The sequence below is a fragment of the Argentina silus genome (assembly GCF_951799395.1).
Source record: "Argentina silus genome assembly, chromosome: 13".
NCBI classification, from domain to species: Eukaryota; Metazoa; Chordata; class Actinopteri; order Argentiniformes; family Argentinidae; genus Argentina; species Argentina silus.
In genome coordinates, this window is record NC_139667.1 from 6577710 (window position 1) to 6605090 (window position 27381).

Sequence of the window (27381 nt, forward strand, 5' to 3'; positions counted from 1 at the left end):
TCAAGAGGTCATGTGCAATTTTCTTCCATGAGATTTTTTCCGGTGTTATCTATTCAACTGAATGAAAGAGTTCGATTGTCGTGTAACCCATTGATTATTAAAGAATAACGGCTCTAACCACATTTTGATTGGATAATGAAATCTTGATTGTTGACCCCACTTATATCACGTGGGGGCGCTAGCTTCGAAACATCGCCTTGGTCCATCTTCATAAATAAAAAAGCCGGAAGAAGTCAACCAGCAAACTACAAGTGTACATGTGCATGCTAATATATAGCATTCCGTTGGTGTGGACGTGAAACGTCAAGGTAGGTGAGGCTTGGAAAAAAGAGATGCATGGTTAATTAAATTGTTGAATTTAAGATGAGAATTGTGAATGTGTCAGTCCAAAAGAAGGGATTTGAGTAGCGAGGCAGCCAAGTTATCTACCTACCGTCCGACGTCGTAGCTACCTAGCACCTGGAATCCTGGATAGCTGAACTCGTAATGCTAATCGCACCATCTGTCTAACTAGTTGTGTTCAATGGTGACGGCGAAACAAACTACTGTCATTGTGCCGAAATTGAGTATCTGCAGCGCGCTCTTGCCTTGGTCTTGCTAAATGCTAGTGCTAGTTCTGTCAGCTGCAACCCGGCCTTACGACTGCTGCATCAGCTGTTAGCCCTATGGTTGATTGATCCTAGCTATAATGACCCAGGGGCACTTAGGCTATGTTGGCTAACGTTTTAACTTCTGTCCAGCTTTAGCATGATCCACATCAGCCGACCGGTGCATAGAAACGTCCCGATATCAAATTGATGATCATGTCTACGGCAAAACAAACAAGCGCAAGCTTCAGTACTTGTAAACAATACCCATGAATTGCGCAATGTCAATGATGTAGCAAGCATGTCTATCTGCTCGCCTCTTTTAATGCCCCGCCGTGTGTAGCCTACTAGTACGCCTAAATCACCATATATGCCAACAACTAGGCATTGTTGACTGTAAACTCAGTAGACGACCTCAAAATCCGGGTCCTGCTGGGCTTGCTTTAGATCCTGATCATGTAGCTAGCTCATGGGCAGTTGGTGTAGGTGTAGGTTGACATTATGATGTTGTTTTGTTTTCTAGGGGATGAGATGTCTGCCCTCAACACAGAAGCAGAGTCTGCTATCCAAGTGAGCCTCCTTACAAGGAAGGATCAACAGATGTTTTTTGCGTGAATGTTGCTAAAGGCTTAAACACATTTCCTCTACACTTCAACTCTACAATTTACTTTGGTCTGCATTTTTGGTGTGGGCCTACGTGCTTCAACCAGCACCTATCAGGTTCACAAGTCTGAAACCAAGATGTCCAGACAAAGCGCCATAACCGCTGCTGTAGCAACCACATTGGGGGCCACGTTAGGAGGCCTATTGTTATGGCGAGCCTTGCGGACACCGAGGAAGATGCTGCCTCAGGATCAGAAAGGTGCTGATCCTTTACCCGTGGAACAGCTAGGTGCTCTGGAACCTGAGGCTGTAGTTATAGAGTGTAAGCCCACACAGCTGCCCCTGCCTGCACTCCTGCCCTCTGCTGAACAGTTGTTGGGGGTGAAGCCAGTGATGGTGAGCTCAGAAGAGGAATGGCAACAACTGTGGCCCTCTTTGCAGAAGGACCTGTCTATCTACCCTGTGCTAGGACTGGACTGTGAATGGGTAAAGAACAAGGGCATAAGGATTATTTGAGCATGCTTTAAAAATGTTTATACCCCTCTTAAAGCTGAGGGTTATTTTCTCACCTCTCTGACATGGTCTCCTTCCTTCTCCAGGTGTCTTTGAAGGGTAAAACCTCTGCAGTTTCCCTCCTCCAGATGGCGTCATACTCAGGGCTGTGTGTGCTGCTCAGGCTGCTGCCATTTCGTAGTGGACGGCAGCCCCTGCCCCTCAGCCTAATGGAACTCCTCCGTGACCCTCATATTCTGAAGGTGGGCGTTGGCTGTTACGAGGATGGCAAACGTCTGGTTCGCGACTATGGCCTGGCACTGGGGGGCACAGTCGACCTGCGCTACCTTGCCTTGCGACAAAGGTACAGCAAGTCTCTACATCAAGCTGTTCCCCCTCAGCGAGCATTGATGCATAATGTTTGAGCTAATTGCACTTTTCCTCCCAACAACGTTGTCTGTTTTCTGTTCAGGAAAATGGTGCTGAATAACGGCCTGAGTCTCAAGTCCCTGGCTGCAGATCTGCTGAACATATCTCTGGACAAATCCCTGGATCTCCGCTGCAGTGACTGGGAGGCAGATGAACTGACCTTGGAGCAGGTACGCCGCTGTTAGGCTTACATGCTGCTCCTCTTCCAGGGCTGTGTTTCAATCCAGAACAGTTGACTCCTCCCATCCCCCCCCCCCCCCTCATTCAGTCCCCTTCACAGATCGGAACGTACAGTGGGTAGGTGCAGTCAACACATTTCTCACTAAAGCCCATCTCTCATGACTCCTAGATGACGTATGCTGCTAGGGATGCCCAAGTATCCGTCGCCCTGTTCTTCCACCTCCTGGGCCTCCACCCCGAGGCTAGCAGCCTCTCCCCTGACAGTGGGAGTGCCTACTCCCAACTAGCCTCCCGGTGCCAGGGCCTGGTGGACATGCCCTTCAAGGGGCGATGTGGAGCAGACGGAGAGGAGAAGACCCCGGCACGCCGCAACAGAAAGCCCACTTTTGAAAGCCCTGAGTCTGGAGACCAGCAAGTTCCGGACCCCCGCAAGAACAAGAGAAAACCACTGGGTGTGGGCTACTCTGCCAGGTGAGGTAGACTCCTGTCCTGTCGAGGTCCAAAGTGCATCTGTTATTAATCTCTTTGTCGTTTGCCCCCCCTAATTTGTGTCATGTAAAAATTTAACACTGCTTACATTTTAAAACACTCAAGACATGGGTGGTGACCGTCTACGTACACAGCATTGGCTAGTTATAAGTTAATGTCAGTTACAGACCACACCACGTTATAACAACAGTTTAGTGGATTTAAACGAGCCCCTGCTCTGTGCATGTTGCAGGAAGTCCCCTCTCTATGACAACTGCTTCCTCCATGCTCCAGATGGCCAGCCCCTTTGCACCTGTGACAAGAAGAAGGCCAAGTGGTACCTGGATAAAGGAATAGGAGGTATGTCATCTAACCAGATACAAGATCCTTATATTGCCACAAAACCAAGGTTGATGGAATTTGTTTTCAGTACAGCATGGTGGGGAGCTCTACATTCACCGACACATACAACATTATGTGCAGTAACTGTCAAGTTTCATACCTAAAAAGGGGATGTAAGATGAACAGTTATCAAAAACCCTGTTCTGTTGTCTGTAGGTTTTGACACTAACCTCTCACTCTGCATGTGTTCCTCCAAGAGCTTCAAAGTGAAGATCCTTTCATAGTCCGGCTGTTGTTTGAGCCGTCTGGACGTCCTGACTCCCAGCAGGATTACTACCTCACTGCTAAGGAGAATCTGTGTGTGGTCTGTGGCAAAGCAGACTCCTACATCAGGTTTGTAAGGCTTGTAAAACAGTGTGGCTTTATGGGTGGACTCATGATTTGCAGTTGTTTACTAGCAGTTCAAATAGTACAGACATTAAAAGGACACTTTCAGATTTTTGCGTTCTGTAGATCAATAGCTAGGTATTGCTAGTTTGAGGATTTTTACCCTGAGTGACTTATTTGGGGGTCATCAAATAAGAGCTTTAGGGAGGATTGAGGTTATCGTTTCCAAATTAGCCACTGCCTGGTTTGTTTACCTCCATAAGCACCGCTATGGACGTTGCAGGAGTTCATAATTGGGACTACCTCCTATAAAAGGCTATTTTCTTGCTTATTTGCTAATTTAAAAAAAAAATATTTCCTGGCTATTTGGATGACAAAGATGTCTTCTAAGTTGCTGTTGAGTCGTGGTGACAGTTACATTTTCCTTTAAGCATTTTTCCTTTTTGGCACCTACAGGAAAAACATTGTCCCGCATGAATACAGACGGCATTTTCCCACAGAGATGAAGGACCACAACTCCCATGACATCCTGCTACTGTGCACCTCCTGCCATGCAGCCTCCAATGTCCACGACGGCTTTCTGAAGCAGAATCTGGCTGAGGAGTACGCTGCCCCCCAGGGGTGCAAGGAGGGAGTGCGTGTGCTTGAGGACTCGGACCGACGACGGGTGCGCTCTGCAGCCCGGGCTCTCCTCACCGCAGGGGAGGGGCTTCCAGAGCCCCGGCGAGATGAGCTGCAGGCTGTCATCAGGAGCTTTTTCGACAATGAGGAGCAGGACCTGACCTTAGAGACACTGCAGCAGGCTGCTGGACTGGAGACCAGGTAAGGGAATGTGCTGATGGCTCTCAAATCTCACTCAATTTACGTTACTGTACAATAGATATCATACATGGGGCGCTTAGTGGCGTAGCACACTAATGCGCTTACCACGTAATCGCAGGGTTCCTGGTTCGATTCCGACCCTCGACCTATCTCCCATCCTTCCTGTCAATCTCTACTGTCTCTATCCCAATAAAGCAGAAATGCCCTAAAAAAAAAAAAATAATAGATATCAGACAAACTGTGTATGATCAATCTACACGTATGAAATGGAATCGTATAGGTGGTCATAATTGTTAGGCCCAGTCCTCACACCTGTTCTCTGCCCTACCAGGATCTCTAACGAGAGCTACGTAGCCCACGGACTGAAGGTGGTGCGCCTGCACGCGGAGCGGGGCCTGCGGGGCCTCATGGCGTTAGAGGGTCGTTGGAGAGAGCACTTCCTGACCACCATGCAGCCTCGTCATCTACCCCCACTCTGGTCTGTGAGCCACAACCACAGCAAATTCCTGCGGAAGTATGGAGAGGACCTCCCTATCCAGCTCAACTGAACTGCTGCCCCTGCTTTGTAGCACGAGGAGCAGAGACCAACAGGGCCCAGGTGGGCTGGGTGTTTTCAGTGTTCATGGACGCCCTCACTCTACTGGCTGGAGGAGGCAGTCTCTCCCTGATTCTATGGTACCATACATGCGAGTGCCAGAGAGGGACGCTGCTATTCGGCCTCCCAGGCCTAAGTGAACTGGACCCAGAGACTGGTTGCAGTCTTAAGAGAGACTGCTTTTGAAAAAAGAAAAGACAACACTAACTTGATGGTGGAGGATTGCATATGGACACTTTTTAAAGGAAAAAAAAAGAAAAAAAACCCTGATGTGTATATACATTTGGGAAATTGATTTCACCAATGTAAGAAGAACATGTATTTTAAAATAAGAACCTGCTCTCCTCATGAATATAAATGATCATTTCCCCTGCAGGTTAGCAGCCCTAATAATTATCCCTATGCATTTTTGCGTGCAAAATTAATTGTTTGCTTTGTGAAGAAAGGTCATTTTAAACTTACCCTAATGAGATTTGGAGGGCCACTTGCCTATTTTTGTTGATCTTCTACCATAGATCAGACATGAATTTATCCCAAATTTTGACCAGCCATTCTCAGGTTTATTGGGACAGAATGTCTTTCATAGAAAAGTTGGCTTGGTGACATATCTCTGCTAGCCCCTGTGTGTATGTATGTATGTATGTATGGCCCTGGTATGAATGTTCCCTATTTCCTCCCGTCGTAAATGTATGTATGTTCTTGATATGCTCTCTTGACAGGCAGGACACCTCATGTCACATGTTTTAATGTGGCTCTTCCCCTAACTTGATGAGAGAGACTAAACCAACATCTGGACATATCCTAATTCTGCTTTAACTGTTTGTTTTCACTCCAATCCCTTTTTTTCTTAATCATGTTGTACAGTGAGAAAAGTGCCAACTTGTATGAATTAGTAGCCAGAGAGTGACTAGCTCCGTTGGTTATGAAGATGGCCTTAAAACACAACCCATTTGCAAGGCAGAGATTTTCATGTTATTGAGCACGACTAGCCTAATGCCTTTATTTAAATTAAGAACTCTTAACTTAAGAAACCAGCAGCTACCTTTTATTTACATTTGTCCAGATGTAACCCCTAAAGCTGTCTTGTTTCCCTATATTGTAAATGATTGATTAAATAAAATAAATAGCATATTTGTATACTTGCCATTGAGACCTTGCTTTTTTGACTGATTTTTATCTTAACAGCAGATCACCTCTGGCTTGGCTTCTGCATCATCTTGATTACTATACAAATTTGAGTCTGTCACCTAAGTTCAGTATCAGCCAGAGTACTGTATGTTTTGGTAGTCTGATGTAAGATACTTGTAGCTGGTTTTCATCATGTGCTTGAATTCCTAATGACCAAGCAAGTTCATGTATGGTTATGCCAAATACATTACCAGGAGATGATGTGATGTCCATTCATGAATGTGATATACAGTATGGCAAGAGTATTCCCTACAGTCAAATCGGTCTTCAATAAAACACTAGCGACATTTGTATACCATCAAGACAATTGCAGTTCAATAAGTTGAAAACCAACATTCTGTCAATAAAGGAAACCATTTTAAAAGCAAAAATCACTTTAATGATCCTCTTTGCCATAAGAGAAACGCAAATGAACTACATTCTCCATTTTCTTTTTTTTCTTCTTTTTTTTACAAAATCACAGTTTAATAAATAGTCTGTAAAAATGTGTACAAAAGCTGTTTTCTTTACATTTCTTAAATGAATCGCTTTCATGACTTACAGGTCTTTAGTTGGGCTCTGTCAGTAGTGACATGTTTACAATCTAGCTTTGCTGAATTAAGGCCTCTTGATTTTGGCATCAGAACAATCTGTCAGTCAAATGTTTTCTTGTTTTCTAAGTTGAATCAGTGTCTAACATGAGCTCCCCTGCCCCCCTGGTTTCACAGTTCAGTCAAAAAAATACATTACAAATAAATAAATAAAACAATGCAAAATGGCTCAACATGCAGAAGTTACCCCATTCTCCAACAATGTTATTGGATTCATATATGAAAACATTGTGTTACGTTCAGTGCAACAACAGATTTATGGTAGAATGTCAGGGACACTGACACGAAGTTGAGCAGTGACAAGGAGAGCAGTTCTCCATGTTTTGACTGTTATCGATCAGTCCTTACTGCATTGTAGCTCAACGTCCGCCTTGCTATCTAGGTGTTTAACATGTATAAACACTGCATATTACTGCATATCACTGCTCTCATTTTGTTCATTCCAGCTGAGGACATTTTTACATTTGAACTAAAACCCTGAAATACCAAAGGTACCCTTTTTTACTTTGTCCCAATTCTCTTAAATGGTTTCTAGGGGGGAGATTAAATCACACTGCTTTCACATAACCAGTTCTCTCAGTTTAGTGGTCATTTAAGAGTACTGGTGAGCAAAATCAATGACAATACAGTAAAACATGAACATTTCCCTAAATAGACAAAAGTATTTCAATATTGTAACACTTTACATAATTTGCCTTTTCCTTAAGTGGTCAAGTAGAATGATCATTTCCAATGATTTCAATAATAGCTCACACAAATTGGAAGAAGGCATAGGCTATCCTTAACCTCAGCCCCAAATAGTAGTCAAATCTTAACACTCAGCGATAAATCCAATCAATGTCCAAACTAGAGGAAAAACCTTTAAAAACAGTCCTCAAAGAAATCATATCGTCCTCAGTTTAAAAGACACTTGCTGTAACTGAATCATTTTCATGGACAGTAACAATTTACATGACCTCCATCTACATAAAGCATTCATAACACATCATGAATGAGCATGATGCAACAGATACAGAGCATCATTATAATTGTGTTATACATGCATGCACTCTTAAAGATGTGTTATGAATGTTTAACATGGATAGAGGTAATGTAAATGATTACAGCATAACCAATAGATTGTCATGTTAATGTAAAGTGTAAAAAGCTCAATCATGTTGCTCCACAAGTACTGTTCTTATTTTTTTTCCCACATTTTTGTCTTCACTTAAAGAAGTAAATCTTCAGACTAATAACTAGGTATAAAAAAAATAATAATAATACAAAATCAAACAAAAACCTACAAATATGGATATATGAAGATGATTATTCTCCCAGTTTTTGGTCAAAGGCTGTTAGATGATACAGTTAAGATACAGAAAGGCTCTGATGCTGGATTTCTGCACTGCGTAAGCAGGTCAGGCAAATACCTCCCACCCCCCCACCGCAGCAGCTCCACCACCCTTAAAAACCCTCTCCTCATTATTGCTTGCTTGTTTAGTACATATGGGAGCTGTTCTTGTCTCTGAAACCAAATGGAAAACCCTACATGCAGGACTCCATCTTTTGCAACCTTGGTTCCTTTTCCTTCTTTTTTTTTTTGCTGTGACATTGACAGGCTCCTGTGCATGTATGGGGGTGAAATAGATCCTAGACACTACGTTGACATTTGCTGGTGTATTCAGGATGTAGCAGGTTACATGATTTCTTTGGGGTTCAACAAGCTGAGTCTGTCAGATTTGATGTACTGTTAGGTTGCAGAATGCATCAGATAATTTGCAATGTTTCTCAAAATACTGACACACTCAAACTCAATAATTGATCACCTCAGATTCACTACCCCCTAACATCCAGGCACACAAATTCACAGGAACAAATAATTAATACACACAGTCACACACACAGTCACACACACAGGCACACACACACGCACACGCACACGCACACGCACACACACACACACACACAACCCAATACTCAGCTTTTACACAGTTGGCACAGATTCATGAAATAAATACACAGAATGCGGTTCTTACTTAACACTAAGCAAAAGAAAATTTCACATTTGAACGAAATCTTTAAAAAGGTATCAAATTAATAATCTCAGTTTACTCTTTCTCCAGTTCCGTTTTCCTCACTATTACTTATAAATATGCTGATGAAGGTTACACCTGGTGTGTCATTGACCTCTGAATGACTAAAACTACCACTGAAACGGTACATCTCCTAATTAAATATATTTTTCACAAACATGTACATCAAATGAAGTATCTAACATCTATAAGACCATCGATAGTGCTGTTGTCTGCTATGCATTTCCTTCTTAGTGCCTCTTTATCCATCATTTCCCTCCTTTCACAGTCATACCCTTTCTCTCCTCTCGTCCCTACAGGTGTCCCACTCCCTCGAGGATGCTGGTGACAGCCTGGTCCAGTGCAGAGCCTTGCTGGCCCCGGGGCTGGGTTAGAGTGGGCCCCTGCAGACGCTGCAGCTCCAGGATGCTGTCAATAGCACTCTGCAGGTGTTCACTGAGCATGTTGTCCTCTGGGAGGGGAGGTGGACTGGGTCTCTCTGCCTGAGGAACCTCTGGCTTGTAGCGTTTCAGTTTTGGGGCACTCACGTCTCGAGGGGGCAGCTCTAAGCAGGCGGCCTGTGTGTCTGGCATAGTGAGGGAATTTGGACCAGTTTGTGAATCCAGTACTGTCTGTGCTTCAGTGGCCCGGTCACAACGTGGGACTTCCTCAGCTGCTTCAGTAGGCGGGGTTCCATTTGATATCTCCTCGCCAAGCTGAGGGCAGGGGGTTCCATGGGACTCCTGTGTGTTCTGTTCAGTTACAGTACCACCCCCATTTGTCAGCTGGCCACTGTAGTCCCGCTTTTGACCAGAGGGGGCAGTGTGCACAGAGTCACAGGCTGAGTTGTGGACCACTTTCCGGGAACCAGACTCGTGCTTGATGGTGAGCCTCAGAGCCCCCCGGGTGCTGGAGCGGTATGTCTTGAGTCCAGGTGGTCTGTCGGAGAGCCGCGCCCAGGCTGGGGGAGAGGGGGGGCTGCCAGACTTCGCAACATGGGAGGAGCCAGAGGTGGAGGCACCATGAGGAGAGGATGCTGATGTTCGCAGGGCCATCAGGTAGGATTCTGTGGAATATGCAAGAATGAGCCCGCGGCCCTGAGCGTGACAATACACACCACTGAACATGATCACAGAGGGTATATTTCACTCAAAAAACATCCACACTCTGCATGCTCCACATTTAGCACCCTAAACAGGCCACAGGCTACAACCGTATTCCCACGTAGGGCACTGACCTGGGTCCCTCCGGGCTCTACGTCTGTCCTCTCCCAGCGAAAACCTCTCAGACTGGAGGAACAGACGCTCCAACATAACCATCTCTGCAGACGGGCTCTCCTGCTGTAGAGGACCAAGTCAGGTTACAAAATATGTACCATCAGGTCATCGAATCAGATACCTTGGTATATTGATGAATAAAAAGCAAAACACCTGAGAACATACAGTACCAGTCAAAGGTTTGGACACAAACTTGCCAAGAGTGTGCAAAGCTGTCATCAAAGCAAAAGGTGGCTACTTTGAAGAAACTAAAATATAAAACATACTCTGGTTTGTTTAACACTTTTTTGTTTACTACATAATTCCATATGTGTTCCTTCCTAGTTTTGATGTCTTCAATATGAATCTACAATGTAGAAAATAATAAAAAATAAAGAAAAACCATTGAATGAGAAGGTGTGTCCAAACTTTTGACTGGTACTGTATATTTAATGCAGAGAGAAACAGAGCAGAGAGTTAGTGATGAGGTGGGAGAAAAGTGCACTGTGTCTTACCTGGGCTTCCCCAAATAATAGCTGCCTGTATTTGTTGAGCATGTCCTTGGTGCGCTTCAGCAGGAAGCCTGACACAGTGTCAAACTGCTCGTCCACTGTGGAGAGAGAAACAGACATTAGACATCAGGCAGACAGTCATTAATCATACATTAGAAAGAGTCCCTGCTTTCACTAACCTAAGTTGAAGTCTGCCTGGGTGGGCAGGTGACCGGCACAGGAGTGGTATGGCAACAGGTGTCTCACAGCCTCTTCCATTGTGGAAAACGGGGAGCAGGTGTATGGGTTCTGAACCACTCCACGGTCCGAATACAGCTGCTGCTGGACTCTGAGGAACCGAACACAGAAGACATTCTATGATACTGCTGCACCTCATATACACTCACTTAACACTTTATTAGGAACACCGGGACACCTTCTCACGGAGGAGGTGGTGTAATGGTGTGGGGAATGTTTTCTTGGCACACTTTGGGCCCGTTTATACCAATCAATCATCGCTTGAATGCCACAGCCTATTTGAGTATTGTTGCTGACCATGTGCATCCCTTCATGGCCACAATTTACCCATCTTCTAATGGCTACTTCCGGCATGATAATGCACCATGTCACAAAGCAAAAGTCGTCTCAAACTGGTTTCATGAACATGACAATGAGTTCAGTGTTCTTCAGTGGCACTTCCCAGTCACCGGATCTGAATCCAATCGAACACCTTTGGGATGTGGTAGAATGGATATTCACAGCTTGAAAGTGCACCTGAAAATTACGTGATGCAATCATGTCATCATGGACCAGAATCTCAAAGGAATGTTTCCAACATTTTGTGGAATCAATGCCACGAAGAATTGAGGCTGTTTTGAGAGCAAAGGGAGGCCCTACCCAGTATTAGTATAGTGTTCCTAATAAAGTGTTCAGTGAGTGTGTATTAACATAGTATGAGATTAATAGACAATGCAATTCAAACATCATCAACAATAGATCCCCTGCCTTGCCTCTAACTGACCCACTGCCATGCTTCTCACCTGTGCCTGCGCATCGCTGGAGTGAGTCTCTCCTCTCTTTCTACCTCCACAGCACCAGCCGTCTGGTGTTTGGAGGAGAAGAGATTAGATGATAATAGTTAAACACTACATACCAACCCACACAATAACTGCAACATTCAGGAGTTTGTGGGATTACAGTAGCTTTCATCTCTAACCTTGATCCCTGTCTGCAGGGCTGTGTGGATCTGTGGGCCTTGGACATGTTGTGTGTGGGTGAGTGGCCCCTGCCCCTGCCCCTGCCCCAGGTGTCCCTGGGGTGTAGGAGAAGGTGGATGGACATCAAGAGTAAACGCTTTATCATCCACCGCCAAGGCAGCTGTTGGCTCTGAGCATGATAACACAGATGGTGATGGTGACAGTAATGATGTTGTGTGAGAGAGACACAAGAGTGAAAACGGGTTATAAGATTGAAAGGGAGCAGGGTTGTCTTATTGTTGCGTATTTCATTTCTCCCTCTCTGGTCACACTCACTGCTTTGCGTGTGCTGTTGGACAGCAGGGTCTGTCTCTCCGTTGGAGCCTGCAGACATAGGGAGGGGGTCAGGCTGCTCCTGAGGCACAGAGACACTGACAGGCAGGGGGGACCGGCTGCTAAACAACCCAGTCTGGGCCTGGGGAGCCGTATCTCCCAACTCACATCCAGACAGAGCCGGAGGGGGCCCACTTGGTGGGGAGGAGAAGCTGCTCGGGGGTGTGCTCTCTGAGGTCTGCACAGGTGGAGATGAGCAGAGCAGGGTGGGAGTGTCTTCTGCCTCTGGATGTAGTGGTGAGGTCACACAGGGGCTGGTCATCACAGACAGGACTCCAGTCTGATCAATCACTGGTGGCATGGGGGGAAGGGCTTCTCTCTCTGTGGCCAATGGGGAGGCAATGGGTTCCACTGGCACCTGCAGAGTCTCAACTTCAGGCGGTGGGGTGGGAGAACTAAGTGCTTGCTGTGATAGAAATGATTGTGAAGGGAGAACACTGCGGTAATGTAAAACAACATGAAGATATTTACATAACCATTATATATATATATATATATACAGTAGTTGTGTAAATTAACACAGCATCTTCAGCATTAAATAAATCATGAATCATAAATCATCAAGTTCAAAGTTTGATTGACCTGCTGCAGGTGATGTATGAAGGCCTGGGTCTGATCGATGGGGCTGTGCACATCCCCCACGACTTGCTTCATGTCTATCTGAGGCATCAGGTGTTTGGCTATGACCAGAGGTGGGTCAGGGGTCTGGGGAACTTCTTGTGGTGCCTGTAGGAGGGTCACAACAGGGGGAGAGGAGGACTGGAGACCTGTCATGGAGGGTTGCAGAGAGGCATGCTGGAGAAAGTGCCTGTTGGACTGGAAGGAAAACACACAAAAAAAACGTTTTTTTTTAGGAGAATGTTCTGTAGCTATGTACATTTGCAACTTCACACTAAATGTAACAGTTCAAAACAGATTCAATGTTTGCATCTTACCTGTGGAAGGTGTTGAAACTGCTCCTCTGAGATGCTCCTCTCTTCTAGGACAGGCCTGTCAGGTAGCAGAACCACAGACGTCTGGTGAACATTGAGCTGCCCCTCTGTGCCCCCGCCTAGGGGCCTCTGGGGCTGGGATGCAAAGGGAAGACCTTGTACAACAGGTGGGCCATTAAGGATAGAGATGGAGGACATATCCTGGGTGAGCATCCCAGAGCTATTGATCAAGGTGATGTGGTTTCCCAGAGCGGGGCTGTGGACCAGGGTGGCGCGCTGCCCCTGCCCCTGAGGGGTGTAGGCTCCAGCCAGCTGTGCTGGCATCTGGAAGACAGTAGGGGGCGCTGACTGTAGCTGCAAGGGTCCTGATAACAAGGTGCCTTGGCGGAGTGCTAGCTGACCAGTTGGGGTGGTGAACACGGGACTGAAGTTCAGTTGCCTGTGGGGCATGGTCAAGATCTGAGAGGTGTCTACCAGGTGCCCGGTAGTGGGAGTCACACCCTGCACAGAGGGCCCCTGGTGACTGGGGGTGAGCAGTGGTCGAGCTGTGCCGGCAGGTTGGGAGATTGTAACAGGGGACTGGCCTGGAAGAATAAACTGGTTTTGGCCTTGAAAGAGACCCTGAGGCTGGATCACAAAGGAGCCTCCTTGATTCACCAGCTGCAGGCTAACAGGCTTAGGAAGATGTGGGCTAGGTTGTGGCTGCGGAGGTGGCTTCGGGCCTGGAGGAGGGGACAATAGAATGTTTGGTGATGCAGTCCCAGGAACAAACGTAAGACCTCGAGAGGGTTTTTGCCCAGGAGGCTTAGGACTGATTTGAACCAATCGGGGTTGAATGCTGATAGGCATCTTGGGCTGGATGGGCAAGTGGCCTCGCTGCAGAAAGATTCCCGGTGCGGCTGTTGCCCTAAGGGTTGGGCCCAGTAGGGGGCGCCCTGTCAGGCTGGGCACAGCCTTATGAATGAGCATATTGGAGGCTTGAGCAGGACTGAGGGAGAAGGAGGTCTCAGGGGGAGGAGCAGGGAACACATTTCCAGGGAGGAGACCCATCAGCTGTGAAGCAGCAGGTTTGAGGGAGGGGCAGCCTGGTCCGACAGCCAGCAGGGAGGGCTGGGGAGGCTCGACTGCTGCCTGGGTGTCCCTGGGTAGGGTGGTAGTGGTGGCAGGGAAGGTTATTGACTTGGAGAGGTATGGGACTGCAGGAGGTGGGAGGAGTGTGCCAGGTGGGTAGAGAGACAGGCCATCTCCAGGTTGGGTGAGCCCAGCCTCAAGAGCCATGGTCTGCTCAGTGATGTCTGCCTCCTGCAGACTCTGCTGGAGGATGTCACACACCTCCTCCTCCTCCTCCCCACATTCTGCCCCCACAGGCCCTCCCTGTGCCCCCTGCAGGTCTCCCCCTCCGTCTGGGGATGCCAGGAGGGCCTCTTCCAGGAAGGACAAGTCCACACAGCCTGGCGGGGGCGTGTCCTGAGAGGTGCTGTCATCTGCCAACAGAGAGACAGGGCTCTGGGGGTAGAAATGAGACATCCAAATCATTATCCAATTATCTGAAATTACAAGGTAAGAGACAGGTAAAACAATTCTCAAGGGCAACACTCTGAACCTGGTCACGGTAGACACAGACAGACTCACTCACCGGGGCGTCTGTGAAGAGGGAGGGCTCCCCGGAGGAAGAACTAATAAGCAGGTCCTCATTCTGCAGCTGGTGATATAGAACGGTTGAGAATATGCTCATACTTATAATATGAGAGGATTTGTCATTGTTGTCCCTTGTGATTTTATTTGACAACATCAGAGTTCATGCATGCAAGTTGGCTATATGCCCATAGAGGCCAAGCAGGTGTCTATATCCATTCCTTATGAATTTGACTTATCATCTTAACTGGCGACATCGTCTCTTTAATAGGGATTTTGTATCTAAGGCTGTGTTTACCTCATGGGTTCCATGAAGGAAGTCATTCAGGGCTTGGGGATCACTGTAGGGGAATATGGGTTAGAACATAGAGATCTGATTTAAACACATCTCTATATATTTTATGAGACTTCCCATTACTTTCATTGACAACTATGCTTTCAACCACAGTGACATACTGTAGATACATACATATGAGCTGTGTTGACAGTGGATTTTGAGTCAGCACTCACCACAAAACATCAAGTAGACAAGTCCCATCTTCATCCTCCATGTCAACTGAGAGAGAGGAAGTTTGATATGATGAGGTCAGACCAGCCAATGGATCAGACAGCAGCACCCATAGACAATGATGTTAATGTTGTTTTAAGTACAGTATGCCATGCAAAAACTTACTTCATATGATGGAGGCCCCATGCAGAGCTGACAGGCTGAGTTCTCGTGGGGGCCTCATGGGAAGCGCTGGATAGGTATCAGGGACTGGCTGTGCAGTAGGTTGATGTCAGGCTGAGGAGGCAGGACTCTGCATCAAATCCTCTGACTGTTGGGGCATCACTGTATCTTACGGCTACAGAGTCAGTGTAGATCCTGAAGCCACACATACCCATGCTGTGAGGTCATTTAAGGTTAATGTCAGCCTTTTGCTATTACAGCAGACCCTTTTATAGAATCTCCCCCAGACCTCTACTGAAGCAGTATGTCTGTTGCTATCATCACATTATTTGCATAATTTTTTTAAGTGTGTGGTGTGTGTGTGCTTGTGTGTGTGCTTGTGTGTGTGTGTGTGTGTGTGTGTGTGTGTGTGTGTGTGTTGTTTTTAACGAGGCGAATCACATAATGACAACAGCAGGATAATCGTATATATATCCCATTTCTGGATAAGCCGAGCCTGAAGAAAACCTGCCATATTTTAGGGGTGATAGGTAGGAAGAAAGGTCCTGATATACCATGGCATTCAAGTAATTAATCGAATGAATCGTTAAATCAATGAAGGGCACATAATAATTGGCTGTTTAGTGAGCTCATGTATGTTGAAAGGAGGATAAAATCATGAACACATTGGAACAGAAGCGATTTAGATGGCTGCCCCCTGCGCGTGTATGCCTTGCCCTCCTCATAGATGTCTTCAGTAAAAGGAAATGCGAACGCTCGCAAGTGTATTGCAACATTACTCGCTCCAATTCCTACCTCGCTCAATTTTCAGGGGAGGTCCCTTAAAATAGACAGACCTCCTCCACCGATCACACTCTGTCATATTTTTGTTTACAACCCACAACAGCCGCATTAACACCCTCACATTACCGCATCGAGCATTGAATTAGGCAAACGACCTCCCCGCGAACCTGCGGCGGTACGCAGAATAAAATGTTTTTCTTGGTGTGGGGTGTAGTGGTGCGTGCGTTTGTCCTTAAATATAGGCTACATAAGCTGAGTGAGTACACCTAAAAATAACGGTCATAACGATGCTGTGGATGGTGGACTACTGATGCTCCTTGGTTTCTTTCGAGGGGGGGACCAGAGAAGCAGACGCCTGCTGCACATCATCTCGCAGCAACAAAGGATGTCTGTGTAAATATCATAGCTATATAATTTCACCCGTCATCGTTCCCTTCTCGTTCTTCCATTAGAGTAATTCCGCAATTCAACTTAGAAAAAACTCACCCCTTCTTTGTGGTTTATTGTCCTGTCAGGCGGGCCTCTGCGCCATCGATTCTCACTCAGTGGTCTTTTCAGATGCTAAAAGGAGGAGGGGTGGGGGGGACTGGGGAGGGTGAGAAACAAGAGTGAGAGGAGAGCCGATCAGAACACAAAGGTAGAAAATAGTAGAAGCAATGTGGCTCAGCTGCCGCTATGTCCTTCAGTGGTGAAGGAGAGATGGGATGCGCTCGTGCTGTTCAGGCATCGTACAAACGCTTCAAAAATCCCCGCTCTTGGATAATGCTCTATTATCATCGCAGAGCTATTACATTATGCATATATGACTACGGAATCCAATGAAAAGACGTGCCCACAAAGGTCTCGTTCTCGTTCCTATTCCTATTTAAAGGTCTATTCTGTAATTTCTGTTTCCAGTCAGTAAACAGCCTGACACTGCCACATTGTTTTGGTAGCTGATGGGGAAATGTAACTGCCCCTCAAAACCATAAACAAAGCTCGCAAGGAATGGCATTCTATGATAGACAATAAAGTTTTATATATTTTCAAATTGTTTATAAAGTAAAGGACAGCAACAACATAAACAATGGTGTCCTTACATGTTTGGTCATAAGGCAGGAAAGACAGGTTATACAGCTCATGAAAGGGTATCATCAAATGACCATATTACAAACATTACACCTACAAATAATGCATCTTCAAGACCTTTCTAATTTCTGATACATTTTGGGTGAGCTGTGATAGTAGGTTGATCTATAATCGAATGACAAATCCAATAACCCATGTATTACTTAGTAATACAATTAGATAACCATGTATTACTTAGTAATACAATTAGATAACCATGTATTACTTAGTAATACAATTAGATAACCATGTATTACTTAGTAATACAATTAGATAACCATGTATTACTTAGTAATACAATTAGATAACCCATGTATTACTTAGTAATACAATTAGATAACCAAGTAATGCTTAGTAATACATCTATTACTATGTCATCACACTTTTAATATATGGGTAATAACGTTGGGTAACTTTAATATTCAACTATTTAACTGTCTATTTACTCATTACAAATGCTTAAGTACAAACCCCTAGAAGGATACCTTGAACTCTCAGTCAAGAATGTTGTTCATGTAAAAGCATTTGGACAGAACACACAATCATTGAAAGTACAAAACAATCATGAGTATTGTGTTTTGTTTTTATTTAGAGTAAAGACAAATAATTGCTCATGAAGGGGGATTTTTTTTTTTTTTTAAATACAAAATTAAAACAAAACAAAAATCGCACGCAACCCCTTCCTCTACAAAAATCTCTTCAGTGAAACAACTGATAGATAACAAAATATCAAGGACTCAAAACAGCATTGAACCCCAATCCATTCCTATCCAACACCTGCAGCCGCAGCCACCCCCACCCCACCCCAAAAAACCTCTGGCACCAGTTTATTTTCCAGCCTGTTGGGCTTGGCGGCGCAGCAATACATAGATCTTCTCCTTGATCCAGTCTTTGTTGTAGGGTTGGTATGTCTGTGTGTCAGCACGGTACCTAAGGGACAGACAGACAGACACGTTTCAAGAGGGAACTCCTTTATGAAGACAGAATATGTACCCAATATCTTACCTAGCTGACAGAAAAATTGGCATAGGTCCTGAATATAATGGTTTGAATAAAGGTATAGAGGCTGTTGATCGAGACAGAGATAATGCACACACAATTGTTAAACATTAAATCAGAGCTCTATAGATCACAATTTAGGTGTGATGGGAACCTCGATCTCCAGGCTTTTCTGCTCTGGCATCACAATACCACTGTAGATGTGTTGTTGCACATGCCTTTCAATGTAATGGACATTACTTGTTCATGTCACATGAGGAGTAACAGTTATCAATCACATTCTCCGGTGGATATACATCATATTGAGCCCCTCTGGTGGAAACAGATTAATTTAAGACACATTAAAGATTTGACAGACTTACACCAAGCAACTGAGGTCAGCCAGGTCATCAATGAAGTCAAACAGCTGGCTGATATCATATGTGATTGATGGACTGTTGGGGTTCATTCTCTTTAAGTGTTCCTCATACATCTTACACACACCTGTAAGGAGGTGAATAAAGTGATTATTCAAAGTGAAAAATGATATTTTAAATGGTTGCCATCTGTACACACAGGTATTGCCTTTACAGATACAGTACGAGTCAGTCTATACAAAAAGCCTCAGTAGATATATTGTAAGGGACTGTCATAAATGTGTGAGATTGGCAAATGTGTTATTTCCATAAGCATTCCATTGGAACAGGGACTGGTTATGCAGGTAGCCACGTGACTACATTTGTACTGTTGTTCCATAATGAAAGCAACAGTACAAATGTGTTAATTCATTGGCTAGGTATGCAGGCAGCTGTCAAGCTGTCAATTTACCTTCCATGCACTCATTGACTGATTCATAGTCAGCATACGTCCTCCCTTCGGGCCTTTTGGTAGGCTGGACCAACAGGATTGTGTGAGACTGAAATGATAACACAGAATAAGAGGGCTGTACAATATTCATAATTGTTAAAAATTAACAATAAGGTAGAAATTAATTCAAATCAGCAATAACTAAATACGCTGTCCAACTATGTAAATTAATATGGAGCAACCTGATGTTTGCAAAGCAAGAGACGAAGCAGATCTGACTACCATCCCCCATTCAAAAATGTTTTATCTGGTTAACCTGTAGTTCAAGAGACGCCATTGAACCAGCAGGATGAAAAATGTAGCTAGCTAACTTGACAAGGATGCTACATGGCAGGCTTGCACATGACATGAGGAATGTATGTTTAAAACCTGACTCATACAAAATTAGAACTAGCTACTAGCTCTACATCAAGCTATCAACTAACTTAGCAAGCTACCCCTGTCCTCTCTCTGTTGTTAGCAACATATTTGCTTATCCATTGACTGACAGGGTTGCCATTACAGACGGAAAAACTTGGATATCTACATACTTATGACAACTTAAATAATATTGGAAATGTGACAATAGTAACTAACCATGTTTCTTTTTGGATAATTTCTTCACAGCGCTCCTGATTTACAAGTAGCTGCTACTTGATTTTGGTACAGCGAGAGAGCGGAGATGACTTTTGTCACCGGAAGAATAACTTTAGGAATACGAGAGGGCGTGCTGTTCTTGAATGTTGCATACCACAGTGGTTGAGTATCGTTGCAAGGCCTTGAATCATTATTAGCAAACTAGCTTCAAATTGATCGAAATCAGAGTGTATGGTGAGAGACCTTTGTCAGAAGAGAATCTAAATAGCATAAGAAACCTGACACCAAAGAAACTATGCAACCATTCTATGAGTACACCAAAACGTTTCAATCCTGAATGCCCTTCAAGTCTCGCAGTGGGCGTGAGAGGAAGCACAGCAGTGGCCGGATGCTCCCATGAAATCAGTAAGGAACAATAAGGAAGAAAGTGCAAATTGCCGGGTTTTAAAACAGACTTGAAACGCTCTTTAACGGTTTTGTGTGATATCAAACCGCAGAAGCCTGGTGATATCAGGTGAGACGAAGCTAATGTTAACTAATCAGCTCATTCGATCCTTTTTCAACTTGACAGATCGGACATCATCAGACAGTGCTAGCTAGCATGCTAAGGTGTAAACTGACTCCCTTTATCGCTAGCTCGCCTCGCATGGATTTCAGTTCAGGCGGAGGATAGCTAGCTATCAATGGACCATTAGCCAACGAATACCGCCCATCCCAGGCTCGAACTGTTGTTGCCTAGCTAGTAAGCTAACGTCATTTATGTTGTAGCTCGCCCAGGTGAATAGGATACGTTGACCATATCTGCCTAAACTACTAGCTAATCAAATTATCGAATTTTATCTAGTTAGCTAATATTGTGGCAGCTAATGTAGTCTCGCATGCCAGACCATGAATATAGACTAGTGTCTGTAATGATATGAGCGAGGGACTGGATCAATCCAAACACACAATCGCATGCAGCAGAGAATGCCTGATTAAATACATTAATGAAATAAAAGAAACGGTGACTCAAAGCTGTGTTAATGCCTCCGTTGTGATCTCACCGATTATAGCTATTGCATAGCCAACTATATATGACCGACTAAAGGTCCAAGGTGTACTGTACTGTTTACTGTAAGCAAGATCCATGTGATTTTGATGTTTACAGTGAGGTCCATACGGTCAGTTCCCACGAGTATTCTAATGTAACATACCACCCCAGAAAGGTGTGTGTGTGTGTGTGTGTTTTAATGCCCTAATAAACACTCAATCTAATTATATTTTGACAGGACAAATCATTTGGCTTGCATGTGAGGGCAAGAGTCTGCTCAGCCAACAATGGCGAACAATGTGGAGGATATCGAAAACAATATGGTGAGTAACAATTAATCTTCATATAGAATTATAGGAAATTAATTTAACTAACTGCAAAATGCAAAATGATGATGAGCTACATTGTGGCTGCCATTTGTGGCAGTGGAGTTGGAGTTAATTCTCGCTGTGTGGTATTGATAAGTAAAAACGAGATGTTTCTTGAGATGTCAACCTCTTTTTCAGTATACCTAGCAAAATAGTAGCAACGGTAAAACATTACACAACAGGCTCCCGTGTCTAGACTTGACAGGCAGCCTGAGAATTTTGGCACACATACTGTGCCCTGCGTAAGCAATGGGACAGTGAAGCATTTTTTCTTCTTTTCGCTCTACACTTGGATTTGAAATCAAACCATTACTATAAGGTTAAAGTATAGATTGTCACCCTTTATTTAAGGTTTTTTTGGTACATATTTATGTACAGAGCCATATATAGGCCTCTTTGTGCTGTAGGCATATATCCTTAGAATGCATGGTAATGAGGGCGAGGCGCCACTCCTCAGGCTTGGAGCAGCGTTGAGTCAGTGTGCCACATGGCTCTGAAAACGAACATGGCTGGCCTGGTAACAACATGACACTAGTTGTTGTTGTTGCTGTTGTTATCAAACTGCAGGTGTGAGTGTGTTGGCTCTGTGGGTAGGGCCATGTCATTGTTCAGCATGATGCAGCCTCTCTCCATAGGTGTTTCACAGTCTCTGTTTCCTCCTGTAGGTGACTGAGGCACCAGAGCCCAATCAACAGCACGCTGAGGCTGGGGTGACAGGTGTGCGGTCCAGGGGCGGGGGCGGGGGTGGGAGTGGGAGTGGGGCAGAGCAGAACGGACAGCCACGTACTGCACGCCCCCCACAGGTGGTAGAGAGTGAGGAAGATGAGGACGAGGAGCTGACCCTGAAGTATGGGGCCAAACACGTCATTATGCTGTTCGTCCCTGTCACGCTCTGCATGGTGGTGGTCGTGGCAACCATAAAGTCGGTCAGCTTCTACACACAGAATGATGGCCAGCGATTGTGAGTATAGAGAATACTTGAAGGGGAGAGATGGTGGGGTGCAGAATCCTGTTTCACATTTGATGCAATAGGCCAACAGTTCCACTAGATGGCGATACAGATGTACTTGTGCTTCTTCATTAAAGATCAGATAGGCAGAATGTTTACTCATTTTGTCTCTTGGCACAAAATCAATACTCAAATTCCTATTTTTGAGCAGTGATCTTCTTAGTTCTTGCACCAGAAGAAAAACAGACAGAGAGAATTATAAAGGGTATTTTTGCAGGGTATTATTCTAGGCAGGATTCTCCAAGAGAGGTTGTTTGATAGCTTTCATGATTGGCTGAAAATATGTTGTTCAATGTCTTGCTACAGGATTTACACACCGTTCCCAGAGGACACAGATACAGTTGGTCAGCGGGCCGTCAACTCCATCCTCAATGCCACTATTATGATCAGTGTGATCATAGTCATGACCATGGTGCTGGTACTGCTCTACAAGTACCGCTGCTACAGGGTATGTACCTCTGATCTAACCTCATAAAATACTTGCCACAGAAAGCAGTCCTCCTTGCTTTATATCATGGTCCTCTGTGGCTCAGTTGGTAGAGCATGAGCTAACAACGCTTAGGTTGTGGGTTTGATTCCTGCTGGGACCATATATACTGAAAAATGTGTGCACTCATTGCAATGTAAGTTGCTTTGGATAAAAGGATCAGCTAAATGGCATATATATAGTTTTCTGTATACAGTTCTTCCATACACTCACACATATACAATCTCACTTAATTGCCCTCTACCCACACAGGTGATCCAAGGCTGGCTGTTCCTCTCCTCACTGCTCCTGCTGTTTTTCTTCTCTTTCATCTACCTCAAGTGAGTCCGGTCTCCTAACCTCTCCATATCACACTGAGTCGATCACATCTTTTCATGTAGCTATGAGTCAACAACTGTGCATCAACAATTTAGCGACGATGTATTCTTTCTCAGATGTCACTTACATTGCCATGTTATAAAGTAGAAGTGACACACTCAATATGTCCCCAATCTGTCAAACAGAGAAGTTTTCAAAACCTACAACGTAGCGATGGACTATATCACTCTGGCCGTGATCATCTGGAACTTTGGTGTGGTGGGCATGATCTGCATCCACTGGAAGGGGCCCCTGCGTCTCCAGCAGGCCTACCTCATCATGATCAGTGCCCTCATGGCCCTCGTCTTCATCAAGTACCTGCCTGAGTGGACCGCCTGGCTCATACTGGCCGTTATATCTGTCTATGGTGAGGCCTCTCACTGGCTATGAGATGATATGCTTCTCTTGGGGGAAAGCTTTCTTGGGCAGAGTTGTCATCTTGTCTTCTATCATCTGACTAGTCTTTATGTGTGGGTCATGTGTGGTCTGTATGATTTCAATAAGTTCACAGATAGAAGCATGTTTGTGTAGATAAGTGTCCCTGTGAGTGATGGTGGTGGATGTGACTGTTGGTGAGAGGAAGGATCTGGCATAAGAGTCCGGTTAACAAACAGGAAAGACACGTTTGTGAGGAAATGGGGGAGAGAGTCGTGGGCTTTACTTTAGACAATCTTAAGGACAACCTAGATGGGGCCAGATTTCCTTTTGGGCTCCCTCTTCCTGAGAGGCGCACTGTGGGTTTCACAGACTGAGAATACTGCCAACCAGGGGTCACAACAGTGGTCATGTGGGTCATTTTAAGAGTCATATATAAAGAGTAGTTACAGTTCAAAGAGCTCATGAAGTTGGTGTCGAGTTTTCACCTAGTCTCAGATGCTCATTATCACAGATGCAATCTTTTTGCCCTGGGTCTGCCTCTCAAAGAGCCCTCTGTTGACACTCTTAACACTATATGTCCTAACTCCCTGTCTCCCTTTCCCCCCACAGATCTGCTGGCTGTGCTTTGTCCCAAAGGCCCTCTGCGTATCCTGGTGGAGACTGCTCAGGAAAGGAATGAACCCATCTTTCCAGCTCTCATCTACTCTTGTAAGACATATCTTATTAATGTCTGTGCCTATATACTGTACACACATATCCATGCAAAAATGCATATACAAACATAAAACCTTCACATATAAACCTGGTGTTGTATGTGAAACATGATGTTATTAGATGCCTTCAGATGCCTAGTACATTCCCCTTTCTCTTTCCCAGCAACCATGGTGTGGCTGGTCAACATGGCAGACACTGACAGGCCTAGGAAGAACTCATCAGGGGCAGCAGCCTCTCAGCCTGAGAGTCAAGGTGAGTCTGGTCCACCAACAGGAGAGCTGTAAGCATTAACCGAACGTCTCCTGTTCTCAAAGATTCCTCTTAAAAAAAGTGAATTGTAATAGATTTTGGACATCAAAGACAACCAAACGAACCAAACTTCTTCATCTGTCTCAGCCGCTCCGGTGTAATTTCATCCTCAAACTTAAAAACTTAAAACAAATTCCTCCCGTTGCAGCACCAGCCCCAGAGCCTGCGACCCCAACTAACGATGATGGTGGCTTCAGCCAAAACTGGGTGGGGCAGCAGGAACACCAGCTGGGCCCCCTCCGGTCCACAGACGAGACGAGGCGGGAGATCCAGCAGATGCCCTCCGCTCGCCCACCCGTGGAGACAGACGACGACGAGGAGAGTGAGTACAGGAGAGCACCGGTCGGACATAATGTTCTCAGCCTGGCCCTGGCTCCATATAACTCAGTGTCATGCTCGCTCTTGAATTCCACTGACATTTCCAGTGTGTAATCATCATCTTCCCGCTCCCTCCTTCTGAAGTTTTATTACAATGTTGAATGTGTTCCCGTTTCTGTGAAAGTGGCCTGTGTGCGTGTCTTTGAATAACATTATGTGACTGGCGCAGGAGGCTGTTTTTAGTAATAGGAGATTAGGATGTGATTATTTATGGAAATTACTAGGCTTCATGTGTCTACTCCTTAGATTCCATTTTCCCCTTCTCTTACCCCATATTTACTGAAGGATTATGGGTATGAACCTTAGGTTGTACAGTAATTACAGCTGGGTAATGATATGTGAGGGTTGGGGGGGTGTGGGGTAGAACTGTGTGTGTGTTAGTGTGTTATAGTAGGGGCATTCTAAGTATGCTACTTTGCTGTGTTCTCAGGGGGTGTAAAGCTGGGCCTCGGAGACTTCATTTTCTATAGCATGTTGGTGGGAAAGGCCTCTGCCACAGCCAGTGGAGACTGGAACACCACACTGGCTTGCTTTGTAGCCATCCTCATTGTGAGTGGCGCCAACTCCTATCATAACATTAGTTTAGCAAAAGCCACGTGTCTCACTTTCTTAATCCTGTACTCACGTTCATGCACACTTCATACACAGCAATCTGTCAACCTCTGTTTTGTAGAAACCATGTGTCCCTCAGTCATGTTTATCTCCTGTCTCTCTCCCTCTCTTCCCCAGGGTCTATGTCTGACCCTGCTCCTCCTGGCCATTTTTAAGAAGGCGCTTCCTGCCCTGCCCATCTCTATTTTCTTTGGTTTGGTGTTTTACTTCGCCACAGACAACCTGGTAAGACCCTTCATGGACCAGCTGGCCCTTCACCAGTTCTACATTTAGCAGGACGCCGGCCCTCACCCCCACGCTCTGAAAAACAACACAAGAGCTCTCCCCCAATAGGGGAAAGGGGCAATGTAGGGACAACTCCAGCCCCCCCTTTTGATGAACTCATGACTGGACAAGAGTTTTTTTTTGTTTTTTTTTGTTCTGCCTTTTTTCCTGGTCGTGGAGGGGATTCCCTCCACAGCAACTATTGTGCTAAACGTTGACTTTTGATTTGTTTATTTTGTCCAAAAAAAAAAGCGATACGCCTCTCCTCCGAGGCTACTTGTTGCCACAGTCCTCTGAAGTTAGACGGAGATTCACTGGAGTGGGAACCTCAACATCAAAATCTTTTATTAATGGTCTCAGGCACAATCCAAAACAATGACGAGAGAACCCTGACACCCTAAATGACTTATGAGAGAGACTTTATCAACAAAACTGATGTTTAGGCCTTTTAACATACTGTATACTACTGGGCAATGATGTGACATATAACACACAATAATAATGATAATGATAATAATGATGATGATGATGATGATGATGCTGGTAAATGTTTTTATTCTAACACTTTGATTGTGCTTGAGCCTCACAGTAGCCAGAGCTTGCTTTGTCCACTGACACTCTAAGAATCATGAAGGTTTTTGCCCACACAAAAAAAAAAAAAAAAATACAGAGCATGAACCAAAGCCTTGTGAATTTGAGTTGGCGTTTGCCCACGATGGTTTGTGCTGTAAAAGGATGTTTTGAAAATGTGTCGAGGAGAAAGTTTGTAGGGTTATCCCATCCTTAAGTTGTCACCACCACACCCACACTCCTAGTGATTTAACATATTGAGTTCTCTCAGTACTGTTGACCTGTGCTATGTTGCGCGCTAGTCAATTAGACTGAGCTGGACCAATGCGCCTGCTGTGCTTTCAGGGGGTGCAGAGAGGTGAGCGGCTGGGCTAAACCTCTTAACGTTGAAGTGTGGGGTACACCTAGTTCTTCAATGTTGCACTCAGATTTAACACTTGTTGCAGAGAAACCCCCCTGCTTGACAGGGGAAATGAAAGGATTGTGCTGAGATTGTTTTTCTTTTTGTTTCTGGGAAATATGTTGGGTGACTGGCTTTTCTCTGTCTCTCACATGCATCTTTGTATTATGCAAGGTTATTCATTTCAAATTCTGTTCCTTTTTTTTTAATAAATAAATGATGAAAAAAGTGTCAGTGATTTCTTGATTTAGGTTGTAAAATTGTTGAATTGTTGAAGGTTTCATGAATAAAGGTGAGGCTCAAGTGAGGACTCTTTCCCTACATCATTGTCTCTGTGTTTTGAGAGTTAAATGTTACATTACTGTATGTCCATCCCTGCAAATGTGTCTTATTATTGAGAGAATTATTATCCTAACAACTAATTGGTTTCCCAAATGTCCTTATTCATTATCATCAGGATATAATCTAATAATACAGACAGATTAATAAGATTAACAGACAAGGCTTGTCTTAATTACAACATGGTTATTTTGTGTTAGTGTGAAGCCAGTCCAAAGATCCTGAACAAATAATGAGGACTTGAACATATTGGAATTCTGTGTTGTGCTTCGGGCATTTGTCTAGTACTGTGGCCACGTTCCTTCGTCCTGAGTGAACTAAAGTGTGAAAGCTCTCCCTGCATGAGCATGCTGCCTCTGCCCACTTCTTACATATGCGGACAACTGAGGAGCCCATTGTCTTTATCCTTTTGTCCATGCTGATTCCTGAGAGCATAGCCTCCCCTGGCTTGACGCAACAGAACTCTCAGACGGTGGGAACATTGTGGAAATTCCATGGAATATTGGTACACTGGCATTCCGTGTCGATCCCCTCTGCCAACTGGCTGA

At 44.8% G+C, this 27381-nt stretch overlaps 4 protein-coding genes across 4 annotated transcripts; 2 read left to right on the forward strand and 2 right to left on the reverse strand.

Annotated features, from left to right (window-relative positions):
* The first annotated feature begins 228 nt into the window (after nt 1-228).
* On the forward strand, nt 229-6350 carry exd2 (exonuclease 3'-5' domain containing 2). Its single transcript, XM_083682977.1, has 9 exons — nt 229-308; nt 1111-1676; nt 1790-2046; nt 2155-2281; nt 2461-2762; nt 3013-3119; nt 3359-3494; nt 3945-4310; nt 4642-6350. Exons 2-9 carry the CDS (start codon nt 1329-1331, stop codon nt 4856-4858), a joined length of 1860 nt encoding a protein of 619 aa, XP_083539103.1. The 5' UTR covers nt 229-308; nt 1111-1328; the 3' UTR covers nt 4859-6350.
* A 2636-nt stretch (nt 6351-8986) lies between these two features.
* On the reverse strand, nt 8987-15188 carry LOC310814198 (BRD4-interacting chromatin-remodeling complex-associated protein; the record flags this gene model as incomplete). Its single annotated transcript, XM_083683497.1, has 12 exons — nt 8987-9800; nt 9972-10074; nt 10506-10600; nt 10682-10830; nt 11522-11583; nt 11698-11867; nt 12014-12476; nt 12653-12886; nt 13006-14508; nt 14639-14704; nt 14936-14978; nt 15148-15188. 12 exons carry the CDS (start codon nt 15186-15188, stop codon nt 9049-9051), a joined length of 3681 nt encoding a protein of 1226 aa, XP_083539623.1. The 3' UTR covers nt 8987-9048.
* Nucleotides 15189-17759: 2571 nt separating this feature from the next.
* Nucleotides 17760-19718, reverse strand: LOC310813786 (enhancer of rudimentary homolog). The gene is made up of 4 exons (XM_083682905.1): nt 19619-19718; nt 19004-19091; nt 18559-18679; nt 17760-18127 (listed from the first exon to the last, which is right to left on the reverse strand). Exons 1-4 carry the CDS (start codon nt 19619-19621, stop codon nt 18025-18027), a joined length of 315 nt encoding a protein of 104 aa, XP_083539031.1. The 5' UTR covers nt 19622-19718; the 3' UTR covers nt 17760-18024.
* Nucleotides 19719-20009: 291 nt separating this feature from the next.
* psen1 (presenilin 1) lies at nt 20010-26817 on the forward strand. Its single transcript, XM_083683692.1, has 11 exons — nt 20010-20132; nt 20887-20971; nt 21682-21977; nt 22332-22473; nt 22765-22832; nt 23016-23236; nt 23857-23955; nt 24124-24213; nt 24419-24592; nt 25079-25197; nt 25378-26817. The coding sequence occupies exons 2-11, from the start codon at nt 20936-20938 to the stop codon at nt 25531-25533; spliced, it is 1401 nt and encodes a 466-aa protein (XP_083539818.1). The 5' UTR covers nt 20010-20132; nt 20887-20935; the 3' UTR covers nt 25534-26817.
* Nucleotides 26818-27381: the final 564 nt, after the last annotated feature.

Excerpts from the sequence above, each read along its gene's own strand:
- psen1 (XM_083683692.1), top strand. The coding sequence starts at position 20,936 with ATGGCGAACAATGTGGAGGATATCGAAAACAATATG. Across the intron at positions 20,972-21,681 it reads AGGATATCGAAAACAATATG|GTGACTGAGGCACCAGAGCC; the intron begins GTGAGTAACAAT and ends TTCCTCCTGTAG. Across the intron at positions 22,474-22,764 it reads ACAAGTACCGCTGCTACAGG|GTGATCCAAGGCTGGCTGTT; the intron begins GTATGTACCTCT and ends CTACCCACACAG.
- exd2 (XM_083682977.1), top strand. The coding sequence starts at position 1,329 with ATGTCCAGACAAAGCGCCATAACCGCTGCTGTAGCAACCACATTGGGG. Across the intron at positions 3,120-3,358 it reads CCTGGATAAAGGAATAGGAG|AGCTTCAAAGTGAAGATCCT; the intron begins GTATGTCATCTA and ends TGTTCCTCCAAG. Across the intron at positions 4,311-4,641 it reads GCTGCTGGACTGGAGACCAG|GATCTCTAACGAGAGCTACG; the intron begins GTAAGGGAATGT and ends CTGCCCTACCAG.
- LOC310813786 (XM_083682905.1), bottom strand. Across the intron at positions 18,680-19,003 it reads AGTCAATGAGTGCATGGAAG|GTGTGTGTAAGATGTATGAG; the intron begins GTAAATTGACAG and ends ACCTCCTTACAG. Across the intron at positions 18,128-18,558 it reads GCTGACCTCAGTTGCTTGGT|GTACCGTGCTGACACACAGA; the intron begins GTAAGTCTGTCA and ends TCTGTCCCTTAG.